Consider the following 20,674-nt stretch of genomic DNA (forward strand, 5'->3'; position numbering starts at 1 on the left):
TCCTTGATCTGATTTAGAGTATGTATGTATGTATAGGAGTCTGGTAACCCTTACAGAAGTAGAGTACCATTTGCACTTCCTTGGCTCTAGTCAACTAATTTACTATATATAAGACAGATGTAAAACCAATTCTGGTCCTGCATTCATTTGGTCCTATTAAGTCTTGTGTTTTGATAGTTGAAAATGAAATGAATTATCTCTAAAAGGAACTGAATGGCTCTTTTTAAAACGTAAGAATTTTCATAATTTTGGACACTGCAAGAGGTAAAAAGGAATAGATTAAGGCAGAAATAAGTTCCCTATCTAATTATATCAGCTCCCCTCTCCAAAAGAACACTTAACTATTTTAAAGAAATATTTGATATATCAGAAATTAATTTAGAATGTACCATATATTTCATAGAAGAATTCTAGCAGGTGGCTTCTGCACCCAAGAAGATTGGAGGCTGATATAAACCACTAATGTATTAAAAATTAGATTATGGAAGGCAAAATGTTTTTTTTCCATGAATCTGTATTGGACTGGTATTGTTTATAATTTAACATATTCATGAACAATCACATCATTGTTTAAAAATTCAAATAAAACTATTTTATATGGGAGGTAAAAAACAAAACAACCTATAGACTTTCCAGAAGAACCCCAGAGTGTTGCTTTGCTTACAGAATACCAAGTGAGGTGCTATGAGTTCAGTTGTAAAATGATATGTCCTAAGACCGGTAGTTTTAATACAGTATATAATACCGTTTAGTCATGCTATTTATACAAGAATTGGGAGCTATATTAGAAAATATATTAACAATACTGGTTAAATAGGTAACATTAAAAAATACTAGGAAAGGGAATGGAAATAAAATTGTAGTTGTCCTTTATGGTGCATTGGGAGTTTTTCTGGACTTTTAGAATGATGGTTCACAAAATTGTAGAAAGTATCCATCTCTTAACCATTCTTTTATTTTCATTCAGAACCAGCCTATCTGTGAAAGTTCTGGTTATGATAACCTCGAATTCTCAATTACCTATGAAGAGAGAATGGAACATCTTAAAGTTGATTAGCAAAGTGGGAAAATAATCTGTAATTTATAAAGCTGTAGACAGATGTACAGGCATGCTCATTTTGAGCTTCCCAGAAACATTCGACTGACTGATACTGAATAGAGAAGTTTGGTTTTGATCAAATGCAACAAATTAGTATTTATTACATGGTTTTTAATATTCCAGCTATATGCTACTTGAACTTCTGTGTTTTTATCACTTTACTGTGTAACTGCTTCTGTACATGACATCTAGATAGCTTTATCAGGTACTTTTTCAACATTTTCCACTTAAGTTTTCTAATACTTGAGCTTCCCAAAACCTTCAATATCAATCAATAATTTCCTTGCTATTTCTTTAAGGTAAAACTATTGATCTTGAAGGCAGGTCATTAAAGGTTACAATTTATTTTTTATTTGTTTTTCAACTTAGATTTATAGATTTTTACACTCTAGATAGTGTAGATGAATGGATGACTCCAGATGACTGGAGGAGAGCAGATGTTGTCCCTGTCTTCAAAAAGGGGGAAAAGGAAGATCCAGCAAACAACAGAGCTGTCAGTCTGACATCGATACCTGGGAAGCTTCAAATCATAAAGAAATCAATCTGTAAGCACCATAAAAACAATTTGTTAATTACCAGAACACAGCATGGATTTGTCAAGAACAAATCTTACAATTCTAAGACTTCAGCTAAGCGTTTATCAGTGCCCCACGATACACTGATTAGCAAGGTACTTAAGTGTGGACTGGATGGCATGAGTGGATACATAACTGGCTCTGAAACAGTATTCAAAGAGTGCTTCTCAATGGTTATCATTGAGAGATACTAATCAGTGTACTGCAGGGGTCAGTTCTTGGTCCTCTATTGTTAAATATTTTTATTAAGAGGTGGAGAGAATGCTTTTCAGACTTGCAAAAGATAGAGAATTGGGAGGGATAGCCAATACTCCAAACAAATTTCAAAATCCTGCTAGTTTAGAGAAATGGGCTGCAAATAACAAATTTAAGACATAGGTGCAATGTTTGCTTAAGGAAGCAGAAATCAAATGCTCAGGTAGAAGAAGGGGAAACCTGACTTGATAATAGTATCTGTGAAAGCTGTAATAAAAACCAGCAGTGTGATGTGGCTGCAAGGAAATCGAGTTGTTCCTGTTGTTGTTATTTATTAAGTTTTGAGGCCACCTGACTCCAGAACAAGACTGGGCAACTTACACTTAAAAAGACAAAAAAAGCTCATATGTATCTGGACAAACCACACTCCACGTGCCATGAAACATAACTCACAGTAGCTCCACAAGCACCCTACCCAAAGGCCTGGGAGAAGAGCCGTGTTTTTAAAGACTTAATGGAACACCATCAGAGCCAGCCTTATGGATCTCTGGTAGTTTTAGGCTGTATCATGGAAACTCTAATTTCCAAATCACAGAAAATATTTTACTATGTTCGGCTTTTGTCAGACCTCATCTCAAGTATTGTATCTTGTTCTTGATATCACATATTAAGAAAGATTCTAGGAACTTGGAACAAGGTCACAAAAGGGCAATGAAGATTGTCAGGGGACTAGAAATTAAGCCAGAGAAATGTAATTGAATGAGCTGTGTGTGTTTAGCCTTCAAAAAACCAGATTTGGGGGGTATGATAGTCATCAAAAAGCTGAAAGGATACCACATAGAAGAAGGTTCTTTCTCATTCCATAGTGCAGGATACAAAATAAAGAATTTAAGTTATAGGAAGGCAGATTCTGATTGAATGTTAGGAAAAAGCATTGTAACGCTAAAAGTTTGATATCAGCTATCGAGATAAATGATCTACAGCCATATATTAAAACAACTGTCTTTAATTTGGGATGGGATGCTTTAATTTGGATTCCTGTACCAAGCAGCGGGTTGGACTTGATGGCCTAAATGGCGCCTTCCAGTACTAGAATTCTATGATTCTAAATTTAAACATCTTCAGGCAGTACTTTTGTGACAGTTTGGGCTGAATAGTGAAGTGACCGTGTTTGTTGATGTTCAAGGTGGTAAAACTAAAAACAAATCGTGAAAAGCTCCAAAAAGGTATCTTTTGACTGGGTAAATGGGCTTTAGAATGGCAAATACAATTTAATATAAGCAAGTGTAAAATGATGTTTGTTGGCACAAAATATGCAAGCTTCAAATATACATTAATGGGTTTTGAATTTATTTCCTGCCTTTTATTTTGTACAACTCAAGGTGACGTACATAATGCTCCCTCCTCCTGTGAAGTGGGTTGGGCTGAGAGAGAATGACTACCCCAAAGTCACCCAGCCAGTTCGGGTATGGGCAGATTTATCATTTCTCTGGAATTCTGTCCTTACGAATAAGCACATCCATCTCATCTGATTTCAGTTTCAGTGTATTATCCACATTGAGGTCCAAATCCCCTCATGACCTCCCCTAGAGTTACGATAACAGTAACCAATATGTATGGTTTTAAAAGCGAATTAAGTTATCGGGCTGTCAATAGTCCATTAATATTGATGGCTGTTTGCTACCTCATAAATCATACCCAGCGTACATTATGTTCTTTGGAAAATGTATGCATTCACACTTACATTTTTTTTCTGTCTCTGGTTAGGAATTAGCCAGTGCTTTTCAATGAGATTGTCTTTTTAAACGTTTTGTTTTACTGTGAAAAAAATGTGCTGGAATGGTATTCAGTGTCACAATGATTACAATTCCTGAAATAATATATAGCTAACTTCAAGTGACCATGCATTCGACCATACAATAGTTAGGTCTTTTCTCCTTTTTGCCTCTACACTGTAGTAGTAAAATGTGAATTTTAATTTTATACTTGTAGCAATAGGAAAATAGAGGTATATGTGGACAAGGTGATCGTGAACCTATTTTGGTAAAGATACGCTAGATTTATCTGGACAGTATTTCTGAAACAGACCAAAGGATCTGCTTCAAATGTGGGTTATGTTGTTGTTATTAAGCTGGAATTGTTCCAGATTTCAGGCAAAAGGCAGCACAGGTTCCACATTTCAGAAGGGTCTCGGGATCTTCATTTAGCTCGTAACTTGTCTCTTCCATACCATTACTGCTGCAAATCTTTGAATACATATAAGAGCGGTCATTGTAGAATCTGGTGTACAATCTCTGTAAGTTACAGGCTTGACTTTTGAAGGAAAGTGTTATTTCCACTGTTATAAATCGTAACACCACTGAAAGCAACACAAATCTGGATCATGTTTCTTACTGCTTTGTCTTCTGCTCTTCTGCTTTGAAACTGTAATGAATATAAATATGTGAACATCGCTGTCTCTGTATTCTTACAGCTTGGCTGAAGAAGAAATAAAAGCAGAGCAGGACGTAGTGGAAGGGATGGATATCTCCACTCGATCCAAAGGTGTGTAAAAACAGTATTGTGCCTGTTTCTTAGACAATTCAGCTAATACCTCTTTTATTCCTTGAAGTTTTTGATACCAAGAAAAAGCTGAGTATTGTTTTATACTTTATACTTTAATTTTTTTCCTTGTTCATGTAAGTAATTCACTCTGAATAAGTAATAAGCTTATTTTGTCTTGTATTTCACTGAAATTTAAAAAGACAAATTTCCATCTATATTTTTAAAAGCTTTATTTTACCTTTCCTTATCATACTGATTTCCTAAATACACTGTCAGTTAAGCCACATTTGGCTAGGTACATGCCTTATGCTAAGCCATTAACTATGGCTCACAAATATTCTAAGCCAAAATATTTTGTGTACAAACATTGTACATCTCTGCTTTTGGTCAAGGCATATCCTGCTATGACTGCTTCAGTTGTCTTATTATAGTTCTTTTTTTCTATCTCTAGAGCAGCTTACCTACCCAAACCTGGTGCCTTCTAGATTTCTTGGATTATAACTCCCATTATGCTTGCTAAGGGTATTGGAGGTTGTAGCCCAATACATCTGGATAATACCAGAAATGTATTGCCAAAAGCATTTATTTATTTGATTTCTTTATCCAATCTTTATTATTTTTATAAATAACTCAAGGCAGCAAACATACCTAATACTCCTTCTTCCTCCTATTTTCCCCACAACAACAACCCCGTGAGGTGAGTTGGGCTGAGAGAGAGTGACTGGTCCAAGGTCTCCTAGCCAGCTTTCATGCCTAAGGTGGGACTAGAACTCACAGTCTCCTGGATTATAGCCTGGTACCTTAACCACTAGACCAAACTGACTCTCTCTATTTCTCTATATTCAAGTCATGAAGGAGAATTTCTCACTTCTTTGTGGCCTTTATACATCACATGTATGTTTTTTTATGTGCAGAATCTTTGGAGAATCCTAGAGCTGAGCTGTATTTTGATGGACCTAGAAAATAGCCTTTCACAGTGTATGTTCCTAGGACTTAGCATAATTCTCTTCAGTTCTTTTTTATTGCTGTTGAAATAGCATTTAGGAATATTCTCTTCTCTTCATGAGGTAAACATGGTGTTAAATGTTATTGTTAATTGTAGTTTTGTTCTGTGTGTTTTTATTTGTACTTGGACAGTTCTTGTTCAATTGTCCATCTCTTTGACATCCATTTTGGAAACTTATAGCCATAAAGGCTCTTTTCCGTAAGTAATGAAACTGTGGAAATAAGTTACCTTCATTAGATAGGCATATATTTTGTGTTTGTGTCTGAGAGCCATTTAATTGACTCTTGTCTTTAATTGCCAGAGCTTTACAAAGTAGTGTGTCATAACAGATCTCTCAACTTAAGAGCCCTGTTGAGGGAGCAGGTACTTCATGTGTCTTACACAGCAGCACTGGAACCAGCAAATGCTTCCAAATATTGAAGATTAATTTTAAATACCATTCAGCAATGAGCATGTTGTCTTACAGGTCTTCAGAGTCAAGCACACTTACAGTGCCATCCACTGCAATATCATCAACAGTTGTTTGGACTTTTGCAAATTCTTCTCTGTCGTTCACTGAATTCTACTTAGGAACTATTTAAGGAAGCCTAACACACTCTCAAAATTCTGGCTTTACCCTTACTAAGAAGAAAAAGAAGTTGTTCATGAAGAGGGTAAAGTGCATCAGTTGACTAGTTTGGCTCCATCTGCTGGCAAATTGCTTTCTAACCATAGATGAATTTTTAATAGGATTTGGGGCATGTTACACTAGTATCAAAACTCTGTATATCAGTGGTAGCAAACTTGTTGCTGCTTGGAAAATTTGGATCTTTTTGTCCTACAAGGATGGTGATCTATTTCCATCTTAAAGTTCTGATAGGATTGATCAGTCATTAGCTTCATAATGCCTTGGTTACCCACTAACTTGCCTAACGTACATTCACCCAGAAAAGGTATTAGCAGCTTCCAAATGCTCAGAATCATCTTTCTTTGCAGAAAGGTACTCAATATATCTGGGCTTTTTTGTCTCTGTGCCTTACAATATGCCATCGCAGTACACCTCTGACAGCTGAAGTTCCTATTGTTAAAAGACATTGAGAAAATATGAGTTTGGAGTTCTTATGAAGCAAAATGGGATATCTTCTTTACGTTTGTGCTCACTTGAACAGGGTATCATCTCAGACTCCTAGTTATTGTCTTTCAGTTAATGCTGTCTATTTTAAAGGTTTATTTCTGTATTCCTGTTAAAAGTATTATTTTCAGTTATTGCTGTTTATGTTCCTATAGAGCAGTATTTTGTGTTTTCATATCTCTTACTTGGTCTCTGGTTCCTCTATCAATAAGTCTCTCTGTTGCACTTTCAGCTTTAACGAATTAACACTCTTAGCTTTTAGCCTAACAGTACCTCTGCTTTTGAATCTGACCTTTGTTCATTTTTAGCAAGCACTGCATGATATATTGCTTTCATTGGGTATTGCATCCAGACATCACTTTCTCCTGAAGGTTATGCCCATTTATATTTATTTATTTATGTTACGTTTATTATGGCCATCTATTCCAAAAGATTCTGGGCAGCTTACAAAATCTGATACTAAGGTAAAACAATTAAAAATATAGATATTTGAATCAGGGTATTGTTTTATTGTTCTATTTCTTTCTCCAGCAACTCAAATACAGTTGTCCCGTACCATTTTACGTTGATAGGGCATCCTCATTTTAACAGACACAGCATTTACTGTTCTGGAAAGCATGTTTAACAGAGGGCCTTGCAGACTTCCTCTCAGATTAATTCCTGTTGTGTTAGTAGAGCCATTGGTTTTGTTCCATCGTTATTAAAGCTGCCTCTGTCAGATGCTAGATCCATTTAACTAGAACAGTGGCAACTTCTGAAGCTACGTTGAATGGAGTTCTACTTCTTAACATTTGTCAAATTACCACTCTCCCTTTTTTCCCTACTATCTAGATACAAAATGGTGCTTTTTTTGTCTGGCTATGCTGTCAGCGTTGTTTCACTGACCTGCATTCTCTAATTCTAAATAGATCATATGAACCGTATGTGTGATGCACAGAGATCATGGAAAAAACTTCAGTTTTAGTTGCTTCAGTTTCACTGTGGTTGTTCAAGTGGTCATCCATGCATTCACTCAGTCCTTCCTACTTGTTCACAGTCTAGGATACCTCAGGATTTTTGTCCTGTGGCATCCTCAGGGAGCTGATAAATATAAGTTCTAAAGGTGTATAAAATAGGTGGATGCCGTCTAGGCATGTCAAAATGCAGCTCAGCTCTAGAATCTTTTAAAAATATCTGCAAAGGCAAGAAAACCCATACAGATAAATACTTGAAGAATTAAGAATTAATGCTTAAGAATTAAGAAGAATTAACACTTGAAGATTAAGCAACCTGTTCATCTTCACATTGGTTTCCAATATCCTGTATCTATTGCAGATTATTCTTGTTTTTTAAAGCTCTGTAGTCTCCCTGTTTCTTTCATAAATATTGCTCTTGAATCCTCGTATATCCCAGATCATGAACTTCACTGCTCGAATTTTATCAGTCTGAGCTTCCTGGCACTTTCTTTTTCTCATTGACACATTATCCATTGCTGCCTTAAATTGCATCCAAGATTTACTTTATATTGTTTTTTGCCACAAAACTTCAACTTCTAAGATCTATTAACTTCTATGAAACGTTATTCACCATTTAGCTATTATTTAAACTTGATTCTGTGATCTAAGAATTAATTTTTGATTGCCATCTAGAAATAACCTAAATGTTTGTCTTGAATTTGCTCACATTCAGCTCTTGATCCTTCTCTTTTTTTCTTTTTTTTCTTCTGTCGTCTTCTACCTGGTCATAGTACAGGTAGTCCTCACTTAACAATGCTAATTGGGACAGGAAATTCTGTTGTTAAATGACACAGGGATGATATGACAGCTGTAAGTACGAGGACCAGTTGTAACTATCGCTCGTTCAGTGCTGTCGTAAGGTTGAGTGGTTGCTGAATGAGTCGTTGTTAAACGAGGACCACCTGTATATGTTTGAAATCTTGAAAAGAGGAACCTATTATTTGCTTATATTATGTTACTCTATTGCTAATGCTGCTACTGTAGTAATAACAGTACATCTAATAGTACATTAAGGGACGCGGTGGCGCTGCAGGTTAAACCGCTGAGCTGTCGATCGGAAGGTCGGCGGTTCGAAACCGCGCGGCGGGGTGAGCTCCCGTTGTTAATCCCAGCTCCTGCTCACCTAGCAGTTCGAAAACATGCAAATGTGAGTAGATCAATAGGTACCGCTTTGGCGGGAAGGTAACGGCGTTCCGTGTCGTCATGCTGGCCACATGACCCGGAAGTGTCCTATGGACAACACCGGCTCCAAGGCTTAGAAACGGAGATGAGCACCGCCCCCTAGAGTCGGACTCGACTGGACTTTACGTCAAGGGAAACCTTTACCTTTTAATAGTACATTTAATGGATTTAATGCATATGGTTCATCTCTGTATTTGAGGAAGAGAAGACATCCATCTCATTTGTTCATAGTCATTGTTCAGCCTGTATTAATTTTCCTTCCTAGATTGAAAAATCAAAGCTCTGCAGTTAGCATTGCAGGATATAATACTACATTAACTTCTTTTCAGTCTTGTGGTTGTTTGTTCTGTACTGTACATAGAAAACCAGAAGGCTTAAAAGAGTTGATTTCTGCTACCTAGACTGTGGAATATTTATTTATTTATTATTCAAATTTCTGTTACTGCCCATCTCCCCCCAAAGATGTTATTGTTATGCTATATTTATAAAAAATAATTGGGAAAGAGGCACCTTTATCTGTTCCTTTAGGCAAACAGTAAAGTTTTACAATAACTCTCTAAGGTAGGCCATAAGTAGTATTGTGATCAGATAGGAAGGCTATAGCTGAGAATCAGTGGCATGGATACAGCTGTCTTCTAAGTTCACATGCAGTTTTTTTTATCTGTGTTTGATTGTATAATTTAGAAACTGAATGTGATTGACCAGAGTCATGATACATGGCAGAGGTCAATATGTAATAAGGGCCTATCTGGTGACAACTATGGCATATGGAAGATTGTGACTTGGAATAGAAGAGGAGTAAATAATAATGAGCATAAATTAATAATGAAAGAAATAAAAAATAGATATGCTGTATCCCTGTGAAACCAAGAGAGAGGAGAATGTAATAGGTATAAATGAATTGTAGATTTGGGGGAGTGGACTTGATGAATACATACAGAAAAATGAACGACAAGTGTGTAACTCAGAAAGCTAATTTGTGGGTGTATGAATGTTGGAATCCCTAGGCTGAAGATGTTATGTTACACTCCAATGAATTGTGATAATGGAATATTTATATTTATATATATTTATATATATATAAATATAAATAAAATAATTTTATATAGCCACTCATCTAACTAGTGGAATTCTGGACAGTGAGTAAAGATAAAATAATAATACAATGATTGAAACCCATTAAAACAATAGGTTATCTATTCCACCAGAAGTTGACAGCGTGCTTGGGTTTCATAGGCTCCTTTGGAGGTTTGGACTTTGGGTGTCATTTATTTTTCCTTGTGCTCTGTGTACAGCATTCTCTTTTAGCCATTTCCGGAGTCTTCGGAGTGCATTTAAAAGTGTAGAAAAGATGATGTTGGCCAGCTTAGTAACCTTAGAATTGCATGTGAGTATGTATGTGTTTATCTGTTCATGCTCTTGTGCACTTTTGATATAAGTCATCGTGCACTTTGCTTGCAGGGGCATGTTTGAACTTATTGGAGTTTTTTGCCTGTTTGCTGCAGTTTTTGTTTTGCACTTCAAATGTAAAGAGTTACTTTGCTGATTAAGGCTATGTGTACGGTTTATGAATAATCTTTTGTTCTGTGTGCTACTACTGTGCACTGTAAAAATGTAAGGTAATTTCATTCATGATGTAAATGCTGACAGCCAGGCAGAGAGAGGGGTTTTTTGGTGTGTTTCCCAGGCTTTTCCTTGCTTTCACTAATTGATTGCTCTGCCATATAGAAAGAAACTGCAATTATTTTTTTTATTTTTTTTACTTATTTTTAGCAACCAGCCATGGGGGGAAGTGGTAATCTGTAGCTGAACCTTAAATATGTAGAGAGATAGTCCATGATCCTGTCTGCAGGATTAGGTAGACAACAAACAAATTAGAAATTGAAGTTTAGTTTTAAAACTTTTTTTTTAAAGTAGCCCCTTAATGGACTGACTGGAATTAATTTTGTATATTCTGCTCTGGAGGAGGTAATTGATTGAATAGGTTGTGCCTTGTGTGCAGGATAAATGCAGAGACAGCCTATATCTCCTCACATTCTTTTCAATTAGGATACCCCCCAGAGCAAATGATTTATTTAAGTTGAAAGAAAACTAAGATGACTACCCGACTAGGCTGCAAAAAATGGATGATCGCTACATGGCAGCAACAAGCTAGATTTTTCTGTAATTCTTTGCTGCCATGTAGGGGTCATCCAGATTTTTATAGGCAAGAAGCTCGTTCTTAACTCCATTGTTTCCTATATTTGGAACAGTTGGAACTCTTCCACATTGGGGATTTTGTTTTGTCTGGACTGGGCTGGCCCAGGACATGGATTGAATTCCCAGAGCACAATATTCTGTTTCATGTTTGAAAAAATACACATTTTTCATTTCATTCATTTCTGTTATTTACATTGCTCCACATGCTACTAAAATATGTTGGGAAACTTTCTGGTTTGGAAACACATATACTAAAGAAACCCGGGTTTTTTTTTCTTATGGGAAAGGATTTGGAGCTTGTTACTGTTCCAGTTCTATAGCAGCCAGATGGTCTTACTGTTTACAGTTTTAAAATTGGGCAAAGAGTGGGGATTTGCATGTAGTTAGTTCTTCTTGTATACTTCCAAAGTTGTAGTATGGATTCAAAGGAGTATGGATTCAAAAGATGTAATTCAGAGTTTGTGTGGGCACACATGTAGCACCATTAATTAAGCATGTATTTTCCTGTACTTGCACACAAACTGTGGAGGGAAGTCACGTGAACCCAGGTAAAGACACCCTGCTTTATGGCATTCCCAGCAGGTGCTATGCACATAGCCATGTGCATTCCAAATCATATTTTTCCTTTGAATCCAGGTCTCTACACAGTGTCTTTACACTGTACAGATACTGTACAGACTATCCTGATTGTTCATGTTATTTTTAGAAATAGAATATTTCATTTGTCTATAATATTGGACCTCTCTTTCAAGCTGTACGGCTTGAGGAAAACTATTATTGGCTTGTTTTTTTACATTTAGCTGTTATGTATAGAGCTAGATGATAATGAGTAATTTATAAATTACTGAGGTTAGCGAGCTGTGGAAAGTTGTGAATGATCTGATGTAGCTGAGTACAAATGTTGAGCTTCATTTTTTTTATCCTACTTCTGCTTTCTTTGCATCGTAATTCTGCCTTCTCTTCACCAGCATTGATTTAAAAATAATTAATTCTTCTAGAATTATTTATTTCCTGTTTACCTCTTATAAAGTAGCCCATAAATATGTGATAAAAACTATGTCAACGTTTTGGTTATCCAGTTGCACTGTCTGGCATGGTCCAAGTTTACTGTTATGTTGTTTAACATCACATTGTTATAGAACTTATATAAACCATTATTGAATTGAATAATGGGAGCAATCCCATGCTCTCTATTAGACTGTTTTTGCAAGCTCTTGCATTTACAAATGAAGGGATGCCGGTCATTAATTTCTGTTCAGAGCAATAGAACTAATTGTCTAGGAACACTCCAGCAGATATGGGAATAAAATTGGACATTATGTGGATTATTTTGAGGTAGCATCCTAGATAAAGCGTTATTACATTGGAGAGTGTCAGAATTCTAATCTAATAATTCTGATCTAATGATTTACTTGCATTACATAAAGTTTCATGAAGTCACTGTGTTTTGCTTATTCTTTTACATCTGAATTAAGCTGAATGTGCCTGTATTAGTTTAGTTGAGTCATGTGAACCTGCTCTTAGCTATTCAATTAAAATAGAAGCTAATGTTAGGTGTTTTGATACTGTTTATATATCATACTTACAATTAAGCAGGGAATGTGCTTGTTTATGCTTCTGACTCCTCCCCAGTTACTGTGGCTATTATACTGCTGTTGTTCATTCAATTTAAGGCTTAGTATGTCATCTAGTAGGCCACTCCTGACCTCAGTTAACCAATGAACATAGCTTTAAACCAACCTGTTTCACAGCATGTCTACATTCTCTGTTTAATTTTGACTGTATGTGACATGTATCCTGAATTCAGGCAACAGTTTAAGCCCTAAACTAATTAGCACTGACTGTTGGCTAGCCCTAGTAGTTGAGAGAAGAGCAGATACATATGGATACATTTTATGCTTAACCGTAAACAAAGTTAGATATGATTATATGAGTTGATGTGATAGCAGATTTCTGTGTCTAGGCCTCATCACACATGATAGTCTATGTATATGTATATGCATATTTAATTTGAAATATATTACTGAAAAATTTGCATGTCAATATATAATAAAATTAATTTCAAATTTGTGGACATGCTTTATATTGGCAGTAGAACTTCTGCTAGAGCACTTCCTCTAATATCAGTGGCAGAGCTAAGATTTTTTAAAACCTTTTTAAAGCTATTTTTCACAATTGTTATTAACAACGATGCTTGGATTTTACATAACCCCTTCGCTAGGCCGTACTGTTATTGAAGCAGTGTAGAACTTTAAAAGTATATAACATTACTCTTAACTTTAGTTTCATATTTTCTTTTGTAATTTCTCTTGGTTCCTAGTGACAGCTGGATAATAGATAAAATAGAGAGCTAGACTTTTACTGAAGTTTTTTGCTACATTTGAATATATTTTTAAAACAGGATATAAAAATGTAAAGGGAAACAATGTTTTTCACAGTACAAGTAAATTTAATTCTGAATGTAAACAGGAAAACTCCATGACCTCTCTGCTTAGAGTATTCTTCTCAGAGCACTTACTCAGATGACTCTTAAGTTCTAGGATTACTTTTTAAACTCCCTCTGGCCTTTTAAGCTTAATTTTAACATTTTCTGTATGTGTAGCACCATGGTCTTTAATTAATTTTATTTCTTTTGCTTTACTTCTGCTATCTAGTGGGTCTTTGAATAAATCAATATATTGTTTTACTGAGTTTGGATGTATTTTTAGATATCATTAGTTTGCTATTAATTTATGTTTGGATTTTTTTTTGTCACAAGATTTCTGTTTGGAAGAATGACATACCAATTCTTAATTAAAATAAGTTTTAAAATCCACTTCACTTTTTAATTTCCAATATTATATGCTGTTACGTCAATTATTAAAAAGTGGTACAAGTGTATTAATCTATGAGTTTTCAATGTTGTAATTTTTTAAATCCTTTTTAAAAAGATCCTGGCTCTGCTGAACGTACAGCACAAAAAAGGAAGTTTCCAAGTCCACCACACTCTTCTAATGGTCATTCCCCAGAAGATTCATCAACAAGCCCAATTAAAAAGAAAAAGAAACCTGGCTTATTGAACAGCAATAATAAAGAACAGGTAATAGAAGTCATGGATATGATGCAATGTTGTAAATGAAATCTGTGATAATGTCTAGATGCTCTAGTATCTCTGATTGTAGAAAAAGTTCTTCATTGATAGTCATGTAAAGAGGGAAGTTGCTACTTGATTTCTAATTTTTCCATCAGCTAAGATCTTTCTGTAAAAATAAAGTGAACAAATTTTGATGCTAAACAATATATGTATGTTTATACACACACACACACACACACAGACAAACACACATATACTTGTATCTATAGATGGAATAGAGAGAGGGACAGAGAACAACTCAGCAACAGAACAAACAACAGTTTGTGTAAAAAGAACCTTCTGGATCAAACCACAGACATATCTGTCCCATAGGTTTGATTCCTGAGTGGTCAGCCGGTTGGCCTCTGTGAAAACTATAAAGCAAGACATGAGGGTAGGGCTCCTCTTTTATTCTTGTTCACTAAAACAAACTTTAACAATGTTTGTTAAAAGCATACTCCATCAGATCCATTTTTGTTAAAGACCGCAGGGTCTTTTCTGTCCCTCTATTTCCTATCGTAATTCATTGTACTTTATCAGTAAACCAGAAAGAGTTCTAGTATAGTAGAGCGCCAGTTTGGTCTAGTGGTTAAGGTGCTGGGCTAGAAACCAGGAGACCGAGAGTTCTAGTCCCACCTTAGGCATGAAAGCCGGCTGGGTGACCTTGGGCCAGTCATTCTCTCTCAGCCCAACTCACCTCACGGGGTGGTTGTTGTGGGGAAAATAGGAGGAGGAAGGAATATTTGGTATGTTTGCCCCCTTGTAGGGACGCGGTGGCGCTGCGGGTTAAACCGCTGAGCTGTCGATCGGAAGGTCGGCGGTTCGAAACCGCGTGGCGGGGTGAGCTCCCGTTGCTCGTCCCAGCTTCTGCACACCAAGCAGTTCGAAAACATGCAAATGTGAGTAGATTAATTGGTACCGCTTCGGCGGGAAGGTAACGGCGTTCCGTGAGTCATGCTGGCCACATGACCCGGAAGTGTCTATGATAACGCTGGCTCCAAGGCTTTGAAACGGAGATGAGCACCGCCCCCTAGAGTCGGACACGACTGGACTTTACGTCAAGGGAAACCTTTACCTTTACCTTTACCTTGCCCCCTTGAGTTTCTTATAAAAAAATAATAAAGGTGGGGTATAAATAAATAAATAAGTAGAAAGCCAGATTCAAAAATAGTAAAGCAGGCACAAGGGGGCCCTTGGCTCCAACTTCTTAAGGAGAGAATCCCATATTGCTATTTCTCATTGCTCCTGCTTTTAATTATTATTCAACTTAGAATTCTCAGAACTAATGGCCAGATTTCCCTATTAAAGCTTTCATGCCACCTTCTAAGAGAGCAGCCACCTTCAAGGATGCTGTACCAAGAGGCTTTTCTGTAGGCAAAATCTGGGCAGTTCTGGAACAGTATGATTTATGGCAAATAACTGTGTGGCAATGCTAAATGTAAAATGTGTTAACCATCATTTGAAGAAAGATCTTAATCTGAAGAGTAGGGTATATTTGGTTAATATCTGTGGTAATCTTTTATAGTGCTGTTTCAATTATTGCCTTCTATATTTATAATACTAAATTGACGCATGTAAGAAATAACATAGTTACTTTTGTAAATAAGCTTAGCAAGGAGATTCTATTGAGATACTGGAATTGCTGATAATTGCTAATTACTCAGCCAAATAGTTCCAGGGTAATCCTGCATTATCCTACCCTAAATTGTTAATTATTTAGGTTGAAGGAGAATAGTAGAATGAAAATTTCAGAATAATGGAATGGAATTTCCATAACAATGACAGTATTGCACTGATAAATGTTGATTTATCAAAAACCAGGTTTATTAAGCAATGCTTACATATAATATATTCACCACTGGTTTATATTTAACTGGTTAATTATTGGAATAGTTTTTGCTCTACCACTTCCATTGCTGTGCCATAAAACAAGGCTGGGGAATGTGAAGATGAATTCCAGTTTCCATAAATCCTAGCCAGTGTAGTCATTTTCAGTGTCTCCTCACAACCACCACCAGTAATCAGACTGCTTCATTTAATAAATCGGATTTTCAAATCCTTCCTAAATGCATTAAAATTAAGTTAATAGTGATTAAAACAGTCTGGCAGTAACAGTAAAAATATTAACTCATATTAGGGAGAAAATACAGTAGTTTTGAAACTTACAAAACAAGTCAGCCAAAATCAGTATCAAAAGTGGTGGTCACAACTTACCCTGTCCTTGGGTCTGCTGAAAAAGTCAGGCATTCAAGACTTTTTCAAAGAACAACAAGGTTGGGGCTGTGTAGACTTTAGGGGGAATGCTATTGCAGAGGGTAGTTTTTTATAAACTGCCTCACTCTAATGGCCTAGGCAGTGTACAAAATAAAGTAATACTAAAGTACTAATACTAGTAATACTAAAGTAATAACGATACAATAAAGTACACTTCAACATACATTAGCAGTAACTCAAGAATGTATGTGCAATATTCATTCTAGTTAGCATCAGTGTCACTGCTGGAAAATAAAAAAAGATCAATGAAAGGTTGATTTTGCAAAAATCAGATTTTTAATTTGAAAGCATCTAAAGAGTTTTACATTTCTGCAATCCAATCAACTAAGGATAGTATTTTATTCTGAATGAATTAATGAAGGCATTATGAAATAGCTATAACGCATATTTGTTATACAGGTAGTCCTCAACTTATGATCATTTAAAGTTACAACGATGCTATATGAAGGGACTTAGAACCAGTCCCTGAAGTTACGGCCGTCGCAGCACCCCTCAGTCATGTGATCGCGATCTGGGTGCTTGACAAACTGCACTTAGGACTGGTTGCCAAGGACCCCGTGATCATGTGATTGCCATTTGTAACCTTCCCTGCTGGCTTCCCCAGAAAGTCAATAGGGAAGCCAGCAGGGAAGGCCACAAGTCGCTGGGGTAAGTCTCCCTCACCTGTGTTGCACACCCTCTCTGACCCATGCCCTCCCTGACCTGCATGGCGCCCATGCGCACCCTTCCTGACCCGCGATGCACCCCCACACACCCTTCCCAACCCACACAGCACCCCCTTACTCCCTCCCCCATCTGGCAGCAGCCAGTTACCTGCCTGCTGGCCTGGGAATTGCAACTTCCTGCTGGCTTTCCCATTGACTTTGGTTGCAGGAAGTTGCCTCGCCCAACAACTCTGGGATTCAGTTAACAGCCACCAGGACTGCAGGGATTGCCATCACTAAGCAATGCAGTCGCACTTTAAGACTGCATCACTTAGTGGTGGAAATTCTGGTCCCAATTGCCATTGTAAGTTGAGGATTACCTGTAGTAGAACTAAAAAGAGATCCCTGGGTGAGGCAGTTGAACTAGTTACTTGGTGCTCTAGTAGAGAAATTAAGCACCATTCCTGTGCCATCTATAATGTTTTTAAGTCTGTGGATCCACAAATAGACTGTTAAACGAGCAAATGAAGTCCAGAGCTGCTTCATCCTAGAGCTGTACGACACCTAGCTTCAGAGGACAAAATGTGGTTTAGCACATTATGCATCACTTCTTGAGAACACATAAAACATCTGCATCTTTTTCTAGGTTCAGTGGCTGCCCTCCATAATTAGCATGCAATCCCTGAAAAATACGTTTGGTTTAAGATGTTTCCAGCACGTGGTACTTGTACTCTCATGCATGTTCCAAAAGACATTTTGCTTTTCAAATCCAGATCTCTGCACAGTTCTACTTTATTCTTTTGATGTGTCCTCAAAAAATCTGAAAAAATATCCCAATGCTGGGAAATGCAAAACATCACTTGCTCTGCCCGCTGTCCTACTGATCTGTGTGATGGTTGCTCTGCTGTAAAACAAGCACGCGTCTCCACCATGAAACCTCACCATTACAGTGATGTTCTGCCCATCTGATTTTGTGATGAGGTTCCATATACAGTGAGGTACAGATACACCCAAAAGTATTCGTACCTCTCCACTTTTTCCCAAAGAATTCCAGTTTGCTGTGAACTAAGTTGAGACTGACACAAGTAAATGGCATCCACCCTTCTTTATTCTATAGTTTATAGAGCAGACACTTCACTTTTGATGTTTGACTTGACATATTATTGTAAATAATAAAACAAATGAAAATGGCCTGGACATAATGGTACCCCTAACCTAATGCCTCATAGCACGCCCTTTTGAGGTAATAACTGCAATCAAGTGCTTTCTGTAGCTCTGAATAAGACTTCTGTACTTCTCAACAGACAAGTTGTCCTATTCCTCTTGAGCAGACCACTCCAGTTGTCTTAAGTTTGATGGGTTCCTTCTCTCAATTGTGAGTTTCAGCTCTTTCCATAGATGGATTCAGATCATGACTCATAGGCCATTTCAGAACAGTCTAATGTTGCTTTTCAACCATTCTTGGGATCTCTTAGATGTATGTTGTGAGTCATTATCCTGCTGGAGGACCTATGACCTGCAATTAGGATAGAGCTTTATAACAATGGGCATTATATTTCACTCCAGAATGCCTCGATACACTTCTGATTTCATTGTACCTTGCACAGATTCAAGGCACCCAGTGCTGGAGGCAGCAAAGCAACTCCATAACATTATGTAGCCTCCTCCATGTTTCACAGTAGGGATGGTGTTCTTTTCTTTAAAAGCATTGTTTTTTCTTCTGTGAACATAAGAGCTGCTGTGACTTAGCAAAGAGCTCTAATTTTGTTTCATCTGTCCAAAGGACATTCTCTCAAAAGGACTGTGGCTTGTCAACATGCATTTTAGCAAATTCCAGTCTGGCTTTTTTGTTTTTGTCTTTCAGAAGTGGGTCTTGCTGAGTCTTCTACCATGGAGGCCATGTTCAGGCAGACAGCAATAGATGGTGCAATTTGATATTGTTATATTTGATCTTGGAGGTAGTTAGGATCTGCTTTGAAGTTTTCCTTGGTTCTTTCTCCACCATTCAAAATGTCTTTCTGTTCAATCAGGGGCCGATTTTCCTCTTGTGGCCACATTCAGGGAGGTTGGCTATGGTCCCATTGACCTTAAACTTCTTGATAATATTAGTCATAGGAACATAAAGATCTTTGGAGATGGTTTTGTAGCCTTTACCTTTACAGTGCTTCTTCCTTTTCTCCTTAGATGACTCTCTGCTTTTGTCTATTTCACTGTGCTGCACACAATGACACAACATGCATGAATGAGTACTTTTCTCCATTCAAATAGGCTGAGTGATTGATTATGAGATTGAAGACACCTCTGATACTAATTAAATAGTCTGCTTGAGAGATCACTGAAATCCAATAATGTCTTTTAATGTCTAAGGTGCCAATAATTATGTCTATGCCATTTTCATCTGTTTTATTTTTTACAAGAATATATTACAAGTCATACATTAAAAGCAAAGTGTCTGCTGTCTGGACTATGGAATAAAGAATGGTAGATGCCATTTACTTGTGTCAGTTTCAACTTACTTCACAACAAATTGGGATTCTTTGGGGGAAAGTGGAGGGGTACCAGTACTTTTGGTGACATCTGTATATCAAAGGACTCTTAGACAACATTCATTACTCGATTGAGTGCCATCAAATTGGTATTGATTTTTAGTGGCTCCATAGACTCCAGGACAATCTGTCCCCAACTTGGCTCTTCAGGTCTTTCAGTGGTGCATCCATTGCCGCTGTAATTGAGTCCATCCACCTTGCTGCTGGTCATTGTCCTCTTCCTTCCTTCCTTCCACCTTTCCCAGCACTATAGACCTCTCAAGGAAGCTGAGTCTTTTCATATGTGTCAAGATATGATGATTTAGTTCTTTATAGTACACATTATTATTGATATTTTTTTAAAGAGTGCTGTGGAAGGAGCAGCATACAGGCAGCCCTAGCTTAATGACCTTGCTTAATGACCATTTGTTAAGCAACTGTTTGAAATTATGACAGCACTGAAAATAACGGACTTATGACCCGTGCCCAAAGATATGGCAGTTGCAGCACCCCTGCAGATACGTGATCAAAATTCGGGCGCTTGGCAGCCCACCTGCACTTAGAACTGCAAGGGTGCTGCAACTCCCCCCATCTGTGATTCTTAATGATGGCAGCTGGGAGTGCCAGGATTTAGTGACCTAAATTCTGGTCCCAATTGTGGTTGTTAAGTGAGGACTACCTGTGTAATAATTGCAACTTGTAGTATTCAGTTAAAACTTGCCATGGGAAGTCTCCATTGTGTACTAGTGTTGGGTAACTATTTATATTTGTAAAATATTTATATACTACTATTTATGAATCATGCCCATAGCATTTATAAGCTGTGTAAAACTGTAAGGAACACTAAAAATAATTTTCAGGACCGACCTATCTACTTAGGGGACCATATCTCCCCAGTGGTATCTACTTGTCCTGTTAGATCTGGCAAGAGAGGTATGATCTGGGTTCCACCTGTGAGAGAGTGCCATCTGGTGGAGCCCAGGAAGAGAGCCTGTTCTGCCATGGCACCCGTCCTCTGGAACATCATTCCCCCAGAGATTAAACTTGCCCCGGTTGGCTTTTTGCAGGGCATTAAAAACCTTGTTTTGCCATAAAGCCTGGGGCCCTAATAGTATGGGTGAGCCTGTTTCTTGGTCTTGGTTATATTGAAGGTATGATGTTGTGAGTGTTCTCAGCTGCTATTTTATGTTATTTATGTTGTTTTTCATTTTGG

The 20,674-nt window shown here is 37.2% G+C and overlaps 1 protein-coding gene across 7 annotated transcripts in view; it reads left to right on the forward strand.

Annotated features, from left to right (window-relative positions):
- ZMYND8 (zinc finger MYND-type containing 8) overlaps positions 1–20,674 on the forward strand; it is a 95,614-nt gene that overhangs the window by 27,661 nt on the left and 47,279 nt on the right. For 3 of the 7 annotated variants that reach the window (XM_063297096.1, XM_063297092.1, XM_063297095.1), the window contains exons 2-4: positions 3,252–3,335; positions 4,343–4,413; positions 13,837–13,985. In XM_063297096.1, the coding sequence (XP_063153166.1) occupies positions 3,304–3,335; positions 4,343–4,413; positions 13,837–13,985 (252 nt within the window). In that variant the 5' untranslated portion in view covers positions 3,252–3,303. Of the gene's footprint in view, positions 1–3,251; positions 3,336–4,338; positions 4,414–10,024; positions 10,095–13,836; positions 13,986–20,674 lie in introns of those variants that run through there. The other 4 variants (XM_063297094.1, XM_063297093.1, XM_063297097.1 and 1 more) reach the window with 3 other exon arrangements.

This window comes from Candoia aspera, chromosome 3 (assembly GCF_035149785.1).
Source record: "Candoia aspera isolate rCanAsp1 chromosome 3, rCanAsp1.hap2, whole genome shotgun sequence".
Lineage (NCBI taxonomy): Eukaryota > Metazoa > Chordata > Lepidosauria > Squamata > Boidae > Candoia > Candoia aspera.